The sequence below is a fragment of the Narcine bancroftii genome, chromosome 1 (genome assembly GCF_036971445.1).
Source record: "Narcine bancroftii isolate sNarBan1 chromosome 1, sNarBan1.hap1, whole genome shotgun sequence".
Lineage (NCBI taxonomy): Eukaryota > Metazoa > Chordata > Chondrichthyes > Torpediniformes > Narcinidae > Narcine > Narcine bancroftii.
In genome coordinates this window covers 258,499,642-258,522,207 of record NC_091469.1, presented here as the reverse complement: position 1 = coordinate 258,522,207, position 22,566 = coordinate 258,499,642, and the positions used below count along the sequence as shown (strand labels likewise).

The window sequence follows — 22,566 nt, the reverse complement described above, 5'->3', positions numbered from 1 at the left end:
AGTCTGACCCGGGTTTATTTTGGTCTCGCAGGAAGGAAACTGGTCATTTTCTTCCTTTTGCATCCTACATAAATTGATCAGCAGGTTTGCACAGAGGAGCAGAATTTGAGCTCTATGGAACTTGAGTTCACGCCAACCTCTGCTTCCCTTGTCCTGGCATGCACAAGGTCAATTTAACTTCTGCGCGCACTGACCCACTTTGGCACCCAGTCACACAACACATGGACTTTAAGCCTGTCACTTCATGTGCCCACCAGATGCTCTGACGTCCTCCAGTTTATTCCTTGGAGATGGGCTCGGGCCTGAAACATCAGTTATTTATCTTTACCTTCTATGAACACTGTGAGACCTGCTGAGTCTCGCCGGCCTTTTTTGTGTTTTTACTGCAATCACAGTGGTCTGCTGCAGGTTTTCCAGTTTTAGCCCCTTCAGCTCTGGCCACTTGCCCTCTGTCCATTTGTTTTGACCCTCCATTGATAGCCCTCTGTCTCACGTCTAGACCAGCCATTTTCAACGTGGGGCAGAAGCACCCCCGCCCCAACCACTTCCACAGCAAATTTAAGGGGTGCCACGGACTGAAATCATAATTTTCTTTTGTGTAGTTGGTAGGAGAGAAGTATGGAAAAACCGACTAAACTTGATTGCTTCACATGTAAGGGGGCCCATAAACTTTGAGCAGTCCTAACAGGGCCATAACCACAAAAAAAAGGTTGAGAATGGCAGGTCTAGGAGTACCACTTCTGTCCTTTGTGGCAGTGCTTACAACACACTGTTGTGATAAATCTTTTAGATACTTGTACCTAATAGCCTGAATCTGATGGCCTGATCTCGGAAGCTAAGCAGGCACAAACCTAGTCAGTACTTGGAGGGGAGACCTAGGAACACCAGGAGCTGTGGGTTTCTGTGAGGGCACTGGGCAAAGTGGCGGTGCTCTCTCTCTCTGCCTTACAATAGACAAAAGTTAAAGAATTTCATGTATGTTACATTCTAAATGTAGTGTTACGTGACAATAATGGAGCCTTTACCTTTGTCCTGACTTCTCGTAGCATGGCGCATTATGTTCCTATGTTCCTTTGTTGGGGAAGGGCAGCTCGAAGAGCAGCTGCCTCGTAGCTCCAGTGACCTGGATTAGATCCTGACCACAGACGCTGACAGCATGGAATTTGCATGTTCTCCTGTGACCACATGGGTTCCCTCAAGAGCTCCAGTTTCCTCCCAGTGACGTATGATTGTTTTACTGTCGGATACACTTCAAGTTCACACCTGAGCAAATGCGAAGAATCTCTGAAGCAGTATTCAAAGAGATTTCATCTGTTTTGGCTTAAATTCTTCCCTCGTTCACCACAGTGAAAACAAGATTTTCTGTTAACAGGGTCTCTATCTCGATGTAAAATGCAGACGAATGTATGCAGGCAACCAAATCTGAGATGTCTTTTCCGTGGATAGAGTCAAAGGGTTTAGCAAAGTCCAAAAGTGTGATGTTTCGTTCCGCACATCGTCCTGGCATTGTCACGCAGTGAAGGTCGTGAATGCTGTGTGTGTCTCTCTCTGAACAGAATAAATCGTCTTTGCAAATCAGGGAACAGCCCTCTGTCCACAATGCAGAGGCCCCAGGAATATCTTTCTCTGTGGCAGATGGGAGGGGACATCCCTCTGCAGTTACCACAGTCAAACCTGTTGCCTTTCCTGAATGCAGTTACAATTATGTCATCTCTGAGGTTACCGGGAATATATTTCACCCTCCCAGATGTGAGAGGTTGTAACTGGAATTTCTTCACAAAACCTTAGAACTTCAGTGAGGAAATTCTTTGTCCAGGCCATGGATGGTCATGTCGCAAAGTTAGGTTTTTAATCGTAGTTCTAGCTGACTTGTTAGACCTCTTCTTTCAGCACTCATTGTCTGTTGATCAGGTCAGACATGGTGGACTTTACCAATCCATGGGCACTTTGTATTTGTAACTACTGGATCACCTGATCATTCTCATCGAATCAGTGTTAGCCTTTCCGGGAGAGAAGCCAAGAGTCTTCACAGGTGCTAATGATGGCAGGTCTCAGTGCTTGTTGTGGGAACTCTGTGGCTCCTGTTGCCAGCTGGTACTGCGGCAGAGGCAATCTCCGTGCAGACAGTGCAAATAGCAGAAGAGGTGAGGTTTAATATCAATGGCAGTGTTGCCAGAGCTGTTATAACTGGTGCAGACCCAAGAGATCAGAGAATGGAGACACAGCGCTGCCCTGAAGAGTTCAACCACCCGATCCTTATGCCAGCGGCTCCGTACAGGTTTAAACCAACTGTTAAAGAAGCCGACGCTGTTTCAGAATAAAATCCTGCAACTGCGAGATCTGTGCCTAAGTTAGTGGTGCTTGTGTTCAGCAGCAGCATTTGCAGACTCTAGGGTAGCAGTGGACTGACACAGGGCACCAAAAACCATGAAATTAACCCCCCCCCCATTGAGAAGGAGAAGCAGAAAACACTCCCGACAGGCTGGTGACCATGGTAGTAAATGAGCACCGGCTTGTGGGCTGCTGGAGAGCGGCTCATGAGGACCAGGTGTCGGAGTTGGGGTTCAAGAGGGTACGGAGACCAAGAAGAGCTCCTGAAGGCCCTCAGGCGCTGAAGACTTCCTTATCGAATTGGAGGTTTGGATCTGCTAATAATTATTTTTGAAGTAGTACAATGTGACCATTAACTCAGGGGTGTCTCTGGACAACAGGAACCAAACTTGACCAAACTTTGGCATTTTCCATTAATTTTCTTTTTACGCCTTGGAAGCAGGATCAATCAGGATGGGATTGAGAACCTCAAGTCCATGTGCAGCAGAACAATGAAGACTTGTTCAAAGGGTGAGAGGTTATCACCTTCCAAGCTGTTCGCCCACGTGCCCCTGTCACTTCCTGTGGATCCCCTTATATTCCGTTTGGGCACTCTCTGACTAGGCTGCATTTACATTGACTTCTCCAATTTACGTTAAACCCCCCCCCCCGGTCTCTCTCTTTCCCTATTCCTCTAGCTCCTTCCACTTTCCTTCTTCTATCAGAGCTACCCTCTATTACTTCCCAGCCATTTTCTCTTCTACCCTCCCACCTTTATCCACCTGCAACGTTACCTGTTACCCTATGCTCCTCACCCTGGCCCCATCCTACCACCCCCTTGCCCCCACAGTTTAGTTCAGGTGCCTGCCTGCTTTTAGCTCATACCTTGACAAAGGGCTCAGGCCCGAAACGTTGGTTACCCTTTGCTTCCTATGGATGCTGGGTGATCTGCTAGGTTTCAACAGCACACTTGCGCTTTGGCAGACCTTCTTATTTAACTCCATCCCAAGATTAGATGTTCCCCTTTTCCAACTAAAAAAAAAATCTAATAAGCACAGAACCACTGGATTCCCAAGGCAAGTCGACCACAGGAACCAAACTTTGGCATTTTCCATTAATTTTCTTTTTACGCCTTGGAAGCAGGATCAATCAGGATTAATGTCGGCCACTTGTAACAGTGTGGGCCAATGGGCTGGCCCTATGATTCTCGGATAATACACCGGTGAAGTGCTTCCTGGCGCTTGGGAAGAACTGCACTGGTTTGTTTTGCATGGGGCCCTTGGTTTAAACTGAGTCCACCAGACTCAGCACACAACCCTACACCTATTTTGGATGGTTCAGTGATCCAACCTCCATGCAGACTCTTGTGTCATTTCTGCTGTCATGACTTACCGTGGAAGATGTTGCAAACGGAATTTACTTGTCAAGCATTATTCTTTCTTTTTCAGTCTTTTTTTTATTGGTTTTTATTATAAATGCAGTACAACAAAGAAAAGGGAACAAATCTGAAAATGCAATATTTACATATGTGTATACATATCAAGATAGCATAAACTCGGCCCCCCTCCACTGCATTGAGTGAAGACAGAAAAGACATCAAAAATGTAATTAAAAGACCACTTAACCTACTCTATTTTTAAAAAAAAAGAAAACTAACCAAGAGAAAAGCATCTGAGCAGCTCATCCTGAGGGCTACATATATTTTATAGCTTTTGATTCATACCGTGAATCAAAAAACAAAGGTAAGACTATATCTCAATCTGGAAGAGTGAGTACATCTAATCACATTGGAAACATTTACATCAAATGAAAATAAGACATTAAAGTCCGCCATGTATCTTCAAATTTCCCCAATGAATCAAATACATGATAGCATAGTGTTAGTCAGTGAGCATACTGACCTTGTAAACCAGGGGTCATAAGTTCCTTCCTCGCTGTGCCTCATTTCTGTGAGGGGCGCTTGACAAAGTGGCCACTCTCTTACGATAGACAAATTTATCTTACATTCTAAATGTATTATTATGTGACAATAATGGAACCTTTACCTTTAGAACCTTTGAAACCCTGTTCGATGTCTAGTCTTTCTACTTGAATAAAAAATGGCTCTTTTAGCCAACAATGTAGAGAAGGCCACAACCTGTTGCGCAGGTACAGAAAATCTCCCTTATGTCTGGTTCAATAACCCCAAAAAGAGCAGTTGTTGGATTGGGTCGTAGCTCTACATGAAATACGGTTGAAAAGATATTAAAAATTTGTTTCCAGTAGATTTCAAAGAATGGACAAGACTAAAACTTACGTGTCAATGTAGCAATATCAGATTTGCATCTGTCACAAGTAGTGTTAATATTAGAAAAGGTACAAGCCAGTTTATCTTTTGACACGTAAACATTATGCGCCACTTTGAATTGCATTAATGAATGTTGGGCACATATTGAAGATGTAATCAAGCATTATTAACTGCAAATGATGTCACGGGGCAGAGATATTATCTTCTGAGGATGTAACTGGCAATGGCTTCCTGCCAGAACTGCTCACACAAGTGCTCAGGGCATCCTGTTTATGGCTTTGAGACTTTTTCACCCAATCTGATTCTGCAGCTCTAGACAGGGGAGGGAGAACAAACTCTTGGTTTTTCTGCCACACCTTTCGCAAACTCATGGCATGCCAAAGCTGGTGAAGTACTTCAGAGATGTACCAAAGGAATCACACCTGCCTGCTTTGGGCACAGCAAGATCCCACTAAAGTGCCGGCAACCCGCCGATCTGTTTTGGTGTTGTTGGGTGTATGTAAGGGAAGTGTAGCGTTGTCATGGAAAAGAGAATGGGATTTTTCGCACTCAACTCTGTGGCAAGATGCTTCTATGTGTTAACCCACCACCTGTACCTTGGACAGTGCAACACTCCCTCAGCAGGCACCCAAGCGTCCAGGGTGAACATGTGAACCTACTATCGGTATGCCTTAGAGAAGCAAATGTACAGTCAACTAAGTGGAGATTTACTGTAAATATTTGTGTATAATGTGACCCTCCCCCCGTTCTTGAGGGGAAAAATTTTACCCCCATGTATAATATGACCCCCCTCACCCTCCCGATTCGCGCTACCATCTCTCCTCCTCACCCGCCCGATTCAAACTGGCATCCCTCGCCCGCCCGATTCACGCTGGCGTCTCTCTTCCCTCGCCCGCCCGATTCACGCTGGCGTCTCTCTTCCCTCGCCCGCCTAATTCGCGCTGGCGTCTCTCTCTCCCCCCTCGCCCGCCCAATTTGCGCTGCCGTCTCTCCCCCTCGTCCGCCCGATTTGCGCTGCCATCTCTCCCCCTGCCCCCGCCCCCAGTCGCGCTGCCGTCAATGTAGGCAGCTGCTGATAATCTTGCTTATTGTTAAACCTGGCAGAATTTTTTTTTAAATTATAACCTTGTTATAATGCGACCCACTCCCCCCCCCCCTACTTTGAGCTCAAATTTTAGTACAAAATTTTTCACATTATACATGAATATTTATAGGTATGTGCACGAGCTTCAGAGCATATTTTTAACTTTGATCTCCCCAAGTGCCTGACTGTGCCTTGGTTCATTTTCCTTTCCACCCCTTCTCTGACTCACATGGATAATTCAGGACAGGAACAGAAATCTGTTATCATAGTAAATAAAGTTGAGGTAATGGATTACGTAATTCCAGTACGTGGTCCATGGTAAAAGTCACCCTGAGATAATGATTTATCTTTAAACTCTGAAAGGAAACACTTTTGTTCATCGCACTTGCTACAGTCATGTTTCCAGTGCTGATCATTTTATGTTTGAATATAAAATCAGCTCCACATTTCCATTGGGTCAGAGGACTCGTCCAGCTGACAGCTGATTCATTTTTAAGTAAACGCCAAACTTCTAAATGGGTTTTTTTTTAAATTTGCTTTTCAGATATTTAACAGTCATTCAAACATATCTAGCAAGTTGGTCTTAACCTGCCTTGGCAATAAGTCTAACGTAGCTGCACTAATATTTCAGCAACTTTCCAACTTTGGAGACTGGTAACACAAAAAGTTGTAAAATAACTAGGTTTTCCCCTTCAGTCTGGGCATGTGCTCTTGTCTGTTGAGTTTAACCAGCTAATTTGACTGCATCACAAGCAGTTTTCGTTTGCTGATCTTAATCAAGTGAAAGAGTTCTATTGAGGAGAGCCGTGGATCCTGCAGTCTGTGCTGAACCCTTCTTGTGAATCATGAAGAGTTGTGTAAATGTACTGAGGGTAGCAGGGAAGATTGAATCACTACTGAGTTCACACTGGCTTTAACTGCCAGGTTTTATAACCTCATCGCAAAAGGGGGAGTTACATGGAGTTGCACCAAGTTTCTCTCTCTCTCCGTCTCTCTCCCTGTAAGAGAGACACAGCAATGCACACATAAGGTGTTTTTGTGGAGCGACGTCACATTGAGGCCGGCTCCATTGGAGGAGAAAAAAGTGGACTTACCTTTTTATAGAGAAGGTCTAAAAGGCTGCTCCAGTGTCACTTTTATAGAGAGCGGCGCCGCGTTGCATCCTCCAGAGCTAACGGCAGGGTGATTGGTGCCGTAGCGCCTCCTGCCAACGTGACATCATCCATATGCGCCGAATGGGAAAGTCCCCACAACCGGAAAATGGCGACCTTAGAATAGGTAAGAATGAAGGTTGCGATGTGTGCAGACAGCCTTATGAACGTACCTGTAATGCATTCCCTGCCGCTCTTGGGTCACGGGCTGACAAACTCATCGCGATGTTATCAGCATGTCCCTAAGCAGCCACTTGCAGCGCCAGTGCCTTTATGGAGTGAGATGGAGTGAACCGCTCTACTGTGAGGCAAGCTTCAGGGTGGATCAAAGTCAACGTGCTGGATCCTCACGTGGAGGTTTAATGCAGGTCGGTTGAGTGATGTGAGGGCAGAGAATATCCGCCTTTACACTGGCTATTTTTTTCCACTATAAAAAGGCATACAGTTACACAGCAGGTCATTGTGTGGCATCACACAACCTTGGTGGACTTTCACAGATCCATTGCATGAGGCTTCCGTGAGCCTGTTATTAACCTGTCATCATTATCTTGTCACAATTGTTTCCCTTCACTGCCTAAACCACACAAATCCAGAATGCTCTTGCTGGTAATTTTCTGTGGTGGTGTCAGATGTTGGAGGGAATGAGGCTGTGGTGGTGTCAGATGTTGGAGGGAATGAGGCTGTGATGGTGTCAGATGTTGGAGGGAATGAGGCTGTGATGGTGTCAGATGTTGGAGGGAATGAGGCTGTGGGGGTGTCAGGTGTTGGAGGGAATGAGGCTGTGGGAGTGTCAGGTACCCGGGTTCAAATTCGGTGCTGTCTGTAAGGAGTTTGTACGTTCTCCCCATGGGTTTCCTCTAGCAACTCTCCATTCAAAACATACCGGGGTTGTCGGTTAATTGGGTGTAAGGCAGCAGCACTGGTTTGTTGAGCCTGTTACCGTGCTGTTAACTACTTAAATTTAAAAGCTCTGTTTCTTAGTTGAAATCTATTGATGCAGGGAAATGGTTAGGGACAGGGTCTTGCCATTGTTAAGATCTGACCTGGGATGTTTTCTTCTTTTCCTGTCTCCAGCACACAAACAAGAGATTCCACTTGCCTAACTAACAGGGCAACAGCAGAGACACAGGAGTTTGCAGGTGCTAGCGTCTAAAGCTTAGCATACCCTGCCCGAGGAATTCAGCTCCTTGAGCAGCATCAGTGGGAGAATGTAATTAGTAAATGCTGGAGGAACTCAGCTGGTTTCTTCAGCATCTATAGGAGACAAAGATATATCACCGACATTTCGGGCCTGACTGAGCCCTTCTTCAAGGAAAAATGAGAAAAGGCAGAAGCAGGATATATCAAAAGGTCTCAGAATTCAAACAACAGAGGGGGGGGTGAGGAGGAATAAACGGTGTTAATTGGATGTGATAGGGTCAAGGTGGAATTTATCATGTCTGTTGTAAAAGGAGACAGGCAATGGAGAGCCGATGTGGGGGTGGGGGGCGTTTTAACGAAAGCCATAGAAGTCCATATTGGTGCCATCTGGTCGGAGGGTGCCCAGTCGGTAGATGAGGTGTTGTTCCTCCAATTTACGGGCGGTCTCAGTCTGGCATTGCGTGAGACATGTTGGCAAGGGGATGGGACGGGGAATTGAAATGGGTGTCCACTGAGAGCTTCACGCTATTGCAGTGGGTAGAGCCAAGGTGCAATCTTCCTGCTTTTCACAGAATGCCTGCAGTTAACTTTAGATTGCGGGCATTCCGGGACATTTACTCGGGGTCGAGGAGGTAAAATATCGGAACGGGAATGGCACCCTCATTCCCCATTCAGGCCTTTTCACACAGCAAGCGTTCCAGGGAAAATGGCAGTAATTTCCTGGAGCGCAGCGGCTGTGTTTTAAAAAGCATAATGGAGTAGAGAAGCCAGTGTAAAGAAGGCAGGGTGAGAAAAGGGACAGGAGCCAGTGTAGGATTGGTGAACCAGGCAGAGGTGAATCATGACATACATTTAATTGGCAGATGCCAGACAAAGAAGGAGAGGGACAAAAAAACACTGAGATGAGTGGTGCAGATGGGCTGGGAGATTAGAAGACAAAGGGTGCCAGTCTTGGGATCTGATAAAGTGAGAATGGTGGTGTAGAGACCAGGAGGGAGTGATGGGGGAAGGGGGGGTGGAGTGGAAGAATCCAGTGTAGAAATGAGTGTAGAACCAAAAAGGAGGGGGGGGGGAATGAGAACAGATGAGGAAATGGGTGAGAAAGGGTGCAAAAAGGAGGGGGAGGGAGACAACAGCCCCTCCATGTGGAGACACTAGGCCTTTTCAGGGTGGACCTTCAGCCTTGAGGGCACAGTAGGAGCGGATCTTAACTTGCAGGTTCACCTGAAAGGGCCTAATCATACCCAGAAGCACCTAGTAGCGCCTCTGGATCTGATGGAGGCAGGGCGACTGATGCTGCAGCGCCACCCATCATAACTATACGGCATAGCAATGGCGGTCTTCCCTATCCATAATCCCCCATGCAGGTGGAACCACTCTGTGTTTCCCATAACAGTTCCAGCTGTGTGGGGGATTATGGGTAGGGAAGACCGCCATTGCTATGCCGTTTTGAGCCGTTGATGCAACAGCCGACTGCTCCTGCCCCAACGTCCCCCATCAGCTGCCCCTCCCCAGTGAGGCGGGAGCTGTCAGGCATCAGGGTGAGGGGGCTGTCAGGCAGCGGGGAGTTGGGTCGCCGGGTCATCCGCCCGCCCCCAGGCAGCCACTTACACCAGCTGCACATTCAGACGCTCTGCCGATTATCCCTCCCCAAGGAGGGTTGACGTCGGAGGCACTTCTGCCACATTGAGGTGAGTATGTCTTTAGCCACAAGAGTGGAGATTACCCTGGGGTGTCCAGGCCACCTGAAAGGGCCTACTGTTTAGTGTGAGTCAGGGCACTGCCGGAGTAATATGAACTGTTCCTCCATGATCTACTGTGGCAGGTGACTCCGGGATTGAGTGAGAACATAAAGCCCACATCCTTGCGGGCCACAATCTGTCCGTGTGGTTAGACCAAGGTTTCCCAGCAACTTCCTTTCCAGTAACTGAAAATCAAAAATGAACTACAGATGCTGGAAATTGAAAATAAAAACTGAAAATGCGAGAAACACTCAGCGGGACCAGAGAGTTAACATTTCAGATTGAAAACTCCATCTACCTTTCCAGTACACATCCAGAGGTGTCATGAAGCGAGAAAGAGTCTTTGACCTTGAAAGGTTGATTCAATTTCTCCCTCCTTGGATGCTGCCTGACCTGCTGAGTGTTTCCAGCTATTTGCCCAGAACTCAGCCATCCATGAAGTAAATTGTGTGGAAATAATGGGCAGAACCCTGTCAACTCAGAATGTCTACCACCAAGGAATCTGAATGAGACTGCAGGGATCAGGGCCGTGCTTCAGGCCTGCCTTATGTGGGGTCATGATGGCAGACAAAGGGAAGGGCGATTGAGGTAACAACCGAGTCACGTTTCTCCTTTCTTTCCTTCCAGGGGGATTTTCTGCATTTTCATCCTGTTTCCCAGGTCTATGCGAGGGAAAGCCCACCACTCTCCTGCCAATGAGCATCTCTCAGCCATGCTTACCTGTCGCCAACATTGGGCCTACGCGAATCCTTCCTCATTTGTACTTGGGGTCGCAGAAAGATGTGCTAAATAAGGTACGTCTACACCTCCACTGACAGGAGTGAATGGGACTTCCAGGCCAAGTTATCTGTAAATTCTGGGGTAACTTCCCTAAACCGATCTACTCCCCACAAAGTCACTGGCAAAAGCTGATCTCTGAAGCCATTTTGTCCTGATATCTGCTTCTGTCAAATTTTCACTTGTGCTTCTGTGAGATGCTTTGAAATGTTTTACAAAAATTGCAATATTGTCAAACATTTAGCCCATAGAATCTCTGCTGGCCCTATCCAGTTGGTCTAATTTCCCACACCCCACCTCCCCTCCCCCCAGTTAGGTGAAACCTGATCGGAATCCCAGTTATATTTTCCTTCACAATTGCCAATCTAACCTGGCTGAGTTCTGGACTCCAAACGGGCCCTTAAATCTCACTGCCTGGTCAGTTCAGAAATTAGCTGCAGATCCCATTTTGCTTCAAGCTTCGTCTCTCAGCAAAATTAGGTGTCAGTCTCCGCAGTTTCTTTGAATGATTTACTTCCCTCTGCCAACTTGCTAATGACACAACCGTCCTTTAACACTACACAGCTATTATGTGTGCACATGCACAGTGCCAAACTTAATGGCCAAGATGACCTTCATACGTTATTGTAGCAGGTGGCACCCTGTCAATGGGAGCTCAGTGATTAAATAGTTAATCAGCCTTTCTTCTTCGCCATCGGTGGATGGAACCTGTCAGCCGTGTTATTTCCCCTATGACTTCAACAAAGCTAATTACAGAAGTATGATGATACTGAGCAAGACCGAGAACTTCATCCAAACTGGCAAAGCCTTTTTTGCTGAACTCTTCGCCACCAGAACCCAACAGCAACCACTTGAACCTCACTTGGCTGGCAGTGAGAGGGTCCCACCCCTTGCGTCCTTGCTGCACAGTCGGACTCTCTGTCCACGCTGCCGTGGGAATGGCTGCGATGAGGACAGTAGGATTGCCCACCCCTTTGAAGCTGTTATCTTTGCAAAGAGGACTCTCTGGCCTGCAAGGGGGGCATGGTTAGTGCAAGGCCTTTACAGCGCCAGCGATCAGGACCGGACAGGGGTTCGAGTCCCGCGCTGTCTGTAAGGAGTTTGTACATTCTCCCCGTGTCTGTGTGGGTTTTCTCCAGTTTCCTCCCACCATTCAAAACGTACCGGGGGTGCAAGTTAATGGGGTGTAAACTGGGCAGCATGGACTCATGTGCCGAAATGGCCTGTTACCGTGCTGTTTTTTACTAAATATAATTTTTTTTTAAACCCCCCAAGACAAACAAGGTCTCCTTCATCTGCAGGAATACACACAAAAACAAACACTGGGTACTGCTGGAAGATCATCCGCCCTGTAAAAGATAAATCTTCAGTGTTTAGTGATCCAGTGAAACGAGATGTCTGCAAGGAAATGCTGCAGACTGGCACATTCCAGATTGCTGAAATATGTCCAAAGAGATGCACTAAAACTCAGGCCAACCAACACAAAGGCTTTGTGGAGGAGGACTTCAGTCTCAAAGTCCTTTTGCCACTCAACACAAAGGGGTTAAGCCCTGTGGAGAAGCACAGGAAGCCACAGGAGTGACAGTGATACTCTGTGTACAGTACCTACTCATGCTCTCACAGTACAAACAAATAGGGCCAATAATGCTATGAACTTGTAGCTAAAATAACTGTATCGATGAAAAGAAAAACCATGCAATACCTTTTACACTTCTTGTATCTTGTTTTTTGTTTTATGAATGAAGTTTATTTTTAAAATCTAAGAAGCAAGAATTCCCCCTCCCCCCCACCCCGCAGCTAACAGTAGGATAGCAGCTTTACATCACAAAATTCCTGGAACTCTCATTACATGATCTTTGACTCCAGACCACCAGTTAAAACCGCATCTATTTTTAATCCCCCTCCAATATTATAAGAAGCAATGAAAATGCAAACAATGCACCATGCTATAAATGACTGGGTTATTTCACTTGAATTGGATCCTGCATTGACTTGGGGTAGTATTGGAGGGTTGTCAACCCTGGGAGAGAAGGTAAAGATAGACACAGAGAGAGATGCAGAATAAATAAATTTATCAAGGTCCAAGAGATGGCAAAGCTGGAATCTGGAGGAAAAGATGGAATCCAGTGGATTGAGCAACACCTGTGGAATCGCCAACAGATTGTGTCCAGACCTGTATCAGAGCTGGTGCAGGATCTCTGGCCGAAACTTGGCAATTTCATTTCAGAATCCAAGACAATTAGCAAGACAGCAGGAGGCTGCTCAACCTTTTTATGCAGGTTGATATAGAGCTGCCAGGCAGATCCCACCTTCTGGCATTGGGTCTGCAACCTGGGATGCAGCCAGTGTGAGGTTTCTGCCTCTCCCTCTCTTGCAGGTAGTGAATCCCAGGCATCCTGCACCTGCTGGCTGAAGAAAGGTTTGCTTTACTTTGTCTTCAATATTCACAAAACCTTTTATAGGCCAAGGAAACAAGAGTGTTACAAAACACAAAGAAGCATTTAACTTTAAGGAGAAGCCCTGTTTCTGGATATCTTTGGTAAAAATGAAAATATTGACAGAGTCAACCAGTGAGGAGCTCTACAATTATAATGGGGAATCCACACCAAAAAACAGTCATTCTGTGATGAGATGAACTTGTTCTTGGTATTACCTGGTGTATGTTGACGTGGTATATGTTGACCTGTGCTTATTTCGCTGGTGCAGGACCTCATGGTACAGAATGGAATCACTTTCGTTCTCAATGCCAGCAACTCTTGCCCGAAGCCCGACTTCATCTCGGAGAGTCACTTCATGCGCATTCCAGTCAATGATAACTACTGTGAGAAGCTTCTGCCCTGGTTGGATGAGTCTGTTGATTTTATAGGTATTGCATATGGCTAAAATCTCATTGTCTCTCAGGGGGTTGCTGGATGTGGCGTGGCTCAGAATTGCTGACCCCAAGAGGGTGTTGGAAAACCATCTTTTTGAACAGATGCAATGCTTATGGTGAAGGAACACACAAGGTCCTTCCGGGTACAATGTTCCAGGACTTCGACCCATTGCTCAGTGAAGGAACAATGAGAGGCTATTTGATTTGGAGAGGAGTTTTCAGAAGCAGGTTCCCTGTTGTTCTGGAGGGAGGGATTTGCAGGGCTGGGTCATGCTACATGAAAGCCTCACTTAATTACACAGAGACCGTCCATGGAATACTGCTCATGAATGAGCTGTCAGCCACAGAGACTGCCCTTTCCTTCTGCACTTGGGAAGAGGAGGGAAAGGAGAATTATCGTGGGGAGCAAAGGCACAAAAGTAAGAACAGACTGCTCAGCATTAGAGAGGGGATGGTGCAAGTCCTACAGGGGTTGGGGTGGCATGAGGGTGATGGGAGGGACGGCTCAGTGGAGGGGAGAGTATCGTCACTGAGGGAGCTCAGAGGAGAGAGGGGATGTGCTTGTGGAGGTGGGGGCGGGGGGGGGGAGGTGTGCTTGTAGTATTGTCGAAGCACCGTTACTTCAAGCTGTTCTCTCTCCTGTCTAGACAAAGCAAAGGTCTCCAACTGCCGAGTGCTTGTTCACTGTCTGGCTGGGATTTCGCGATCAGCTACAGTTGCCATTGCCTATATTATGAAGAGTATGGGGCTATCATCAGATGACGCTTACAGGTAAATCCCCGCCAGCTTGGAGAGGGTGCTGGGATTTTGGCACAAAATAAGGTTTGAGGCCAGCAGAAATCAACCATGATTATATTGAATCGAGGGTAAGATTTGAAAGTCCAGACAGACTATTCCTGCTCCAATTTTCTTGTGATCCTGCTGTTAGCTCCGAAAAGGTTACAGGGTTCATCTTATGGTTTTCGGTGCTGAATGATTGATTGATTCAAGTACCAGGAATGGAGTTGCATACACACCCACTATCCAGAGGGGAAAATATCATTGGAGCAAAGAAGTAATGTATCAGATGGCTCGCCACATAACCCTCTCACTAAGATCCCTCCTGTCCTTACCCTCTCCATTTTCTCACCCGGCACAGCCCAGTTCTTATCAGAAGCCAGAGTGCCCAGTCCCTCTTCAGAGTTAGGAAGGTAGATTTTCCAGTGTGGGCATCACTCTGCGCTCGAAACCCACCTTCATGGGACAGGCCAATAAACCAGCAATTGACCTTACTTGTGCACTATGGGGTACAAAATCATGAGTGAATAGATCGAGTCTTTTGGCCAGAGTAAAGGAATCAGTAACCAGAGGACATACTTGTATGTTTAAGATGAGGGGGGAGAGATATAACATTTTTACACAGAGGGTAGTGTCTGCTGGAGGAGGTGGCTGAGGTAGGTACTTTTGCAGTGTTTAAGAAAAAAAATGAACAATAGGTTGGGTTGAGAGGGATTTTTTAAATTTAAATTTTAAATTTAGACATTCAGCAGGGTAATAGGGCCATTTTAGCCCATGAGCCCGTGCGAACCAATTACACCCAATTAACCTCCAGCCCCCCCCCCCCCCCCCACCCCCCCGGTACATTTTGAACAGTGGAAAGAACCAGAGCCCCCAGGGAAAACCCACGCAGACATGGGGAGAATGTACAAACTCCTTACAGACAGCATGGGATTCGAACCCCAGTCCTGATCACTGGCGCTGTAAAGGCATTGCACTAAACGCAACGCCAACCTAATGGGCCATGGGACATGGGCCAAATGCAGGCAGGTGGGACTAGTGTGGGGAGGGGGGGGTGAGGATATTTTGGTCAGAGTGAGCGAGTTGGGCTGAAGGGCCTGTTTCCATGCTATATGGTCTTTACTGCAGTGAACGTAATGGGAGGGGCAATGTGGCGTGGTGAGAATATTCAATGAACTGGAATTATTTGTGTTACTTCTTGCAGTCAACCCTTTTGTAGTCATAAAGCCGGCTCTTTGGCCCATTTCATCCCTACTGACCAAGTTGACATTCTGAGCTAGTCCCATTTGTCTTCATTTAGTCTGTATTCTTCTGACCCTTTGCTATCGACACGTCTGCCTGTTGTAATTGTAGCCACGGGTTCCTCTGGCAGCTTATTCCAGATAGAGACCATCCTCTAAGTGAAAAGGTCACCCCTTGGCTCCCTCATCTCTCTCTCTCTCTCTCCTCTCTCTCTCTCTCTCTCTCTCTCTCTCTCTCTCTCTCTCCTCTCACCTCTCACCTTAAACCTATGCCCTCTATTTCTACAATTGTCTACCCTGGGGATATTCACTTTGTCCATGCCCTTCATAAACTTTGGGTTAGACAGGATTGCAGAGTGTACACTAATGGTTTGCTGAACACTTAGTGTCTTTGTGTTACTGTTAAAAGGTTCATCAAGGACCGGAGGCCTTCTATATCCCCCAACTTCAACTTCATGGGGCAGCTCCTGGAGTACGAGAAGAGTCTCCGGCTTCTGAAGGTCCGCTCCCTGGTCTCCCTGAAGCCTCAGATGGACAGGTCAGAGGAGGAAGAGGAGGTTGACAGGGAAGTCTGCAGAGGTGGCTGGGAGAGGACGTGCTCCAGTTTCTCCACCCCAGAGACAGCAGGGCAAGGTGCACAGAAGGATGCAAGCCAGCAAAGCAGCAGCTCAGAGAACAGTAGGAGCGATTGTAAGAATGCCTCACATGTCACTCTGCAGCAGAGCCTCAACGGTCTGCACCTATCCACGGAGCGCATTCAGGACACTAACCGCCTCAAGCGTTCTTTCTCGCTGGACATCAAGTCTTCCTACTCGCCGAGCACCGCCTCCAGTAGCAGCAAAGCTGCTACTCCGATGGATTCTGACGATATCCCGAAGCTCTGTAAGCTGGAGGGACAAATGGGCAGCCCCAGTCACGAGCACCCCCTCCCCAGCCCGGACAGCCCTGGATCCGATGTCGGCACAGAGTCGAAAACCCGGCAGAGGCGCAAACCAAAGCACAACGGCAGCCTCTCAAGCTCGTCCAGTTCACCTGCGCACCCTTTGAGTTTGAACCTAACCAGGACCTTGGTACCTTGCCCTGTCCTTAAGGGAAGTAGTGTGGAGGATAACTTCAAACAGGCTCTATTGCTGAATATTCCCAGTGCCCAGCAGCTCCCTCTGGGGAACAATGGTATTAGCCGGTGGGGGAAACACACAGAACTGGTACAGTCCCCTGCCTCGGCAAACCCCTCTGTCAACACCCCATGGTACTTCAGCACAGATTCACAGTCCGCTCACAAGGGAGGAGGGAGCAATCTCTTCAGCGGCGCTGCTTCCTCGTACCCGTCCTTCAGCTGCAACGCCTCTCCGGGCGGCTGCGAGCAGTACGGACCAGTCCGGCTTCGGGAGAAGCAGGTCGAGCAGAGGGACACCAGGCGCAGCTGGCACGAGGAAGGCACCATCGAGAAACAGTTCAAGAGGAGGAGCTGCCAGATGGAGTTTGAGGATGGCATGTCAGAAAGCAGGTCGCGGGAGGACCTGGGGAAAATCGGCAAGCAGTCCAGCTTTTCCGGCAGTATGGAGATCATCGAGGTGTCATGACAGTACTGGGAATAGCTGTTTTAACTGGGTGAAGGGGAGGATCTGTGGTTATTTATCATCGACCACTGCTGATGCTGCAGGACTCTTTTTGTAAAAGCAAAGTGGAAACGTGATAACTATTTTCTCTCACGATACAGAGAGTGGGTTGACGCATCACTTGAAATTTGTCTTGAACGTTTTTAGAAAAGCTAATTTATTTCTCCACACACATTCTGGCAATGGTGAAAAAGAAAATGAGGGAACTGGCCACCCTGTTTAAAGTTGTACAGTGCGGTATTTAAATACTTCAAGCAATACTCAAAAAAAAAGTCTGGTTTTATCTTATTAATTATATATTTTGTGTTTATGTTTCCACGTCAAACCCTGGTCTGCACAGGACTGCAACCTGAGAAGGCCATTTATTGCACTTTGTCCTTCCTTGTACGTGACTGAGCCAGTTGAAATGCAGACTGCAGTGCTAAAGGCTGGAAAAGTACCTATGAGATAATCTGTATGAACCGATTGCGAATGGATGCAGACATTAATATAATGTAAATAGTGGTGTATCTATTATTATGGCTGATTTAAATGTTTTTAAATAGTTTAAAGATATCCTGGCTGCTTGATGCAAATACCTCAGGTTTGAATAAACAGAAAAAATTAAAAAAGGCTTTTTCTTTGACCACCCTCCCCATCTTGTTTGTAAAATGTACACAAGCCTCAACCACAAGACAAAAGAAAAAAAAAATCATCTCAGGTTTTTTTAAACTGATTTAACTGAAGCAGATTCCTGTGATTTCTAGAAATGAGAGATTCGAGAGCTCAATCTCACTGGGCATGCAGGCCAGACGCTAAGTGCGCACCTCCACTGCAGTTGGGAGCAGCGTGCAGCGACCTTGTTGCATCGCATGCCAAGCGCTGGAAGGCCAAGGTGAGGACCTCCTGACAGTAATGGTGCCCCTTTCAGAGACTCGCATGTCATATTTATCCATCCTGCCCCCCTGTGCTTGTCCCCCTTCCCACCTTTGGCTCCCAGGCAGGTAAAGCTTACCCTATACGTGGCAAGGAAACAAATCGTCTCTGATCCGAGCCATCCAAAGGAGGAGCTGGCCTAGTCCGCGTGACTCTTCCGACTGAGCAACGCTGGTCAGATGCTTGGTGACAAGTGTTTTGCTTGAAAGCCAAGAAATAAATGCTGCTGAAATATTGTCCCCACTACATAGAAAAAAAGGTATCACAGTTATTTATATCATTACAGGAATTTAAAAATCAATCGCCTTTCTCCTCGTTTTCCATTTGTTCTGTAGGTAAGATTGTGATGATGTGGCCAGCAGCCCGCGATCATCCCTGAGAAGGTTTCGATAGACGGTTACAGCCTGAACTGTCACTGGACAGCTGTTTTGACACAAATGAGTACTCTGCTGGACTGCTTCAGAGGAGCATTAAAGTCAGCACCATCAATGTGGAGTAACACACAAAATGCTGGAGCAATTCAGTGGGCCAGGCAGCATCCAAGGAAGGCATCGTTCCGGGCTGTTACTCTTCGTCCCGTGCCTTTCGATGGATTGTGCCTGACCCGCTGGGTTCCTCCCACACTCTGCGTGTCGCTCCGCTTTTCCACCGTCTGCAGTCTTTCTTGTTCTACCTGTGGGTGTGGAACTGGAGACTGGGCAAGGATGGACGTTAGGAAATCACTTGAGTTTTTATAGCAATCTAATATCATTATGATCACTCTTCTGACTAAATTAATTCCAGAATTTTTAGAAATTGAACAGGATGAGATTTGAACCGTCATTCTGAAATTCCCTCAGAATGCTGCACAGGTTGAAGATCGTTTTGTGCCCTGCTCAAGGCCCCCTAATGCTCATTAACACCCTTCTATTGCCCATCACTCAGATATCTACGTATGACACCATGGATTTGCAAACCTTTTATCCTTTGGGGAAGGTGACTATGTTAATGGAAGGATGAGGATTCTAATCCTATGTTTCTTTGTTCAGCGCAGTCTGAGAGATGGATCTTTCCGTACGTACCCGTGGTCAGCATGGCTTCTGTCATCCCACAAAGCAATTATGGTTGGACACAACCAATGCTTTACATTAAATCCAGAAACCAGGGCATGGAAATCCAGTTTTCTGGGATCTGAGCTCTGCCCTGCTCCCTTGGATTTCCTCAGCTTGATGAACTGGGAGCTCAATCACATGGGAGTTCGCTGAAACACTCCAAACTTTTGGCATCAATGTGGAGTGAGCATAATGTTACAGGGTGATAATCTTTCATTAGAATTGTTTGAGGGAAGACCGTTAACTCCCTAGATGCCTGACCTGCTAAGTATCTTTCGTTTTTTTTAATTTGGGGTTTACAGCATCTGCGGGGTTTTTTTTTAAGGATCACCAGGAATCAAATGGATTCCATTTGTACTGAGTTACAATCTAACTGATGTGATGTTTGGAACATTGACCTAAATGCTTCAGGTCAAGGAGACACCACAGTAGCACAGAGTGTGCGTTAACCCAGATACAATTAACTAGCTCTTCCCTCTTAAAGGTTGAAGGGTATCTGTGGTGGGGGGGGGGGGGGGGGGGGAATACGAGTGTCAAGCCAAGGCTTCCTGCTGGGGTAAGAATTTCCAGAAACTAGGGCCAGGACAAAGTGGAAAATTTCACAGTGAAACAAGATCAGAGAAAATAACAACTGGTAACACCCATCTTGTTGAGCTCACTTAACTCCAGTGAGAGCCAATATGCCACCTACAGTTAAAACGTTGGCTAAATACATCAGAAGCAGGAGTAGATCATTGGGCTTTGCTCTGCCATTTAATATGATCATGGCTGATCTGGACACAGCTCTACCACCCACCTGTTCATCATAATCGCCCTATTCTTCAAAAATCTGTCTTAAATACACTTAATGAGGCAGCTTCCAGTGCTCCATTAGGCAGAGAATTCCACAAGTTCACTGCTCCCTGCTGTCATTCATCATCCTGGTCTTAAATCTCCCAAATCTTGAGGCTATGTCCCCAGTTTTCACCTGTCAGTGGAAATAACCTCCCTGCTTCTGTTGTATCTGTTCCTTTCGTAATTTGAAATGTCTCCAAGACCCCACCTCCCCCACCACCAACATCCTTATAAACTCCAATTAGTATAGTCCCAAGTACTCAATCTCTCTTCAGATTTCTCAGAGATTTCCAGGGTCACTTTACAGTGGTTATACAAGGTGCCACTGATGAACATGGTGCTTTTCCTAGCTGAAGTTTGGGGACATGACCTTCTAATCTTATTTTTTCCACAATACGAGGCACAGTAGAGCAGCAAGTTGAGCCATTACCTCATGGTACTAGCAACTCAGGTTTAAGCCTGGCCTCAGGTGCTGCCTGTGTGGTGTTTGCACCTATTTTCTGTGACAGCATGAGTTACCCTGGCCCAGGTGCTCTTCCTTCCTGTCACATGCACGTTAGTAGATCCATTGGTCACTAAATTGTGGCAGTTCAGGACACGGGGTGCTTCAATAACAGCAGGAGCCCATTGGCTCTATTAAAGCTATTAACTTTGAACTAAATTCTGTTCATTTCACACAAAGAGTTCAATGTTGTTTGTGAGCTGTTGGGTTTTCAGGGGATTCCTTGTGTACTGATCAATGTGTTTCAGCAATAGTGCCCAGGGAATTTTGGATCAGCCTCTCTCATTGGGTAGAGAACCTGCTCCTTCTCCAGGTGCCCAGATCTGGAGTCGCAGTGGGCAACCAGTCAGTGCTGAGATCTGAGGGGACCGGTCGGTAGTGGCTTCAGACTGCCGCCAAAGATTCATATAGCACCTCTGAACTCCTGACTAATTGCAGCCGAAGGGGGTTAATATTGTCTAGGATCCTCCCACTACTCAATGGTAGGGAAATGGCCATGATCATCCACAATCCAATTATACTCACTGGCTAGCTTTTGGGTAGGAGAAGGGGGGGGTGAAACTTAACCTCCTGTCTCTTTCTCATTAGAAAGTCCGAGCACAAAAGTGGGTGAAAAGCCACGGCTACATAGGTAAACATTCCATCTTTTCCCTCGGCGTCTGACCTGGGAACTGAATTCTTTTTATTTGACTCAACATTCTCCTTGTTTCCTTAAAGCACAAATGATTTAACCCACAGATAGATGTTGAACATGCTTTTTTATCTTCATTTAAGAAGTGTAATTTGACAAATCTCAGAACGATTCACATTTCAAAGGGTTTTACTGGAGAATAGGTTCAATGAATGGGTGAGGGCCATAATTTCAGATTATAAATAAAAGTATAAAGGAAATGCTTAAAAATAAAGGATTTTCATTTAAAGGATTACCATGGATTTTGCCACAACTTGTAGGAAATAGGAAAGGAAACTTTAATCTTGAATGTGATTAACTGTTGAGAATGCATAGTTTTGTTTACCAATCCAGGTTTTATTTGAAATAATCCTGATTTTATCTCTCCTTTTGGAATGTTATTTATTTATCCCTCTGGCCTGTTCAAGGTCATCTCTGTTTTCTAATTTAAACCTCCCATGTTGTCCGTGATGTCGGGTGGATCATTCAAGTCCACTGTAAAACCACTTCTCAATTCTCTGTGGCATTTCTCGCATTCTGCAATCCCTGCCTGTCCTTGCCCACTAAAAGGGGCGCCAGTCGCATAAGCGAATAGATTTTTTTTTCTGCAACGGAGTTGCTCTGGTTGACCACTAAGGACATTTGTTGTTTGGGAAGAAATGACTCCTTTGGTTCGAAGCCTTGTCCTCAACTGCATTCAACCCCCCACCCCTAGTTTATAAATTTCCTAAACAAATGTCAATGACAATTTCACAGTTACTCTCCCCTCCTGGCCAGCATCCCACAAAACATAACTGGCTTATATTTACGTGCAGCAATTTCCTCTCATAATAAGCTATAAACAGAGATACAAATCCAAAATATAAATAGTCTAGATTAAATATTTATTATAATGATATTTGATGCTTTCCCTTTGTTTGTCCCATTTTGTTTTGACCTTAGTTCCACCCAGGCTATTTATTATATTCCTTATTTTGGACTGTCAGTTGCGTATTGTAGCCTTTCTCTTGTGTGATTGATACATCATCTTTGCTGGTCTTTTACATTGTGAAGTATTTGATATTGTTACCAAGTGTAATGAAGAATCTTCAATTTCTGTTAACTAGCCCTATTTATTGAATGCTGTATGATGGTGCTTTTTTTGTAATTGGACAGTGGTGTAATAAATAAATGGATAGACATTTTAACTATGGTTTTCTTCATATTGAATGGGATTTATTCCAAGAAGTGGTCAGGACCAGGAAGGTTCTGCTGTTTGCTTCCAGGGGCCTTGAAACATTTTTGTCTCGAATAAACCTACTTTTCTATCTTCGGGGTCTAATGTAGTCATTTCAGCTTTGGGACCGAGGCGATTTGGGCCAATGGGATTTAGGGCATTTTGGAATATAGTGGCTAAAGTGGCTATTGGAACCTTTGGGAGCCAGAGGCTCATTAAACCAGTAACGATGGGGAGGAGTTTGGGTCTCTTCAGTGAATGGGGCTTTGTATTAAAGCGCAGGCCCTATTGCTTCTGAGAGCATCGTTAATATCAAGAAATAATGAGCATTTCCTTCA

General features: G+C 46.2%; 1 protein-coding gene across 8 annotated transcripts in view; it reads left to right on the top strand.

The window, feature by feature from the left end:
• The window catches only part of LOC138742169 (dual specificity protein phosphatase 8-like), a 229,213-nt gene extending 207,014 nt beyond the window's left edge, over positions 1-22,199 (top strand). For 6 of the 8 annotated variants that reach the window (XM_069896332.1, XM_069896331.1, XM_069896333.1 and 3 more), the window contains 4 exons: positions 10,342-10,508; positions 13,198-13,357; positions 14,011-14,134; positions 15,791-22,199. In XM_069896332.1, the coding sequence (XP_069752433.1) occupies positions 10,342-10,508; positions 13,198-13,357; positions 14,011-14,134; positions 15,791-16,964 (1,625 nt within the window). In that variant the 3' untranslated portion in view covers positions 16,965-22,199. Of the gene's footprint in view, positions 1-6,824; positions 6,960-10,341; positions 10,509-13,197; positions 13,358-14,010; positions 14,135-15,790 lie in introns of those variants that run through there. The other 2 variants (XR_011343982.1, XM_069896337.1) reach the window with 2 other exon arrangements.
• The last annotated feature ends 367 nt before the right edge of the window (positions 22,200-22,566 follow it).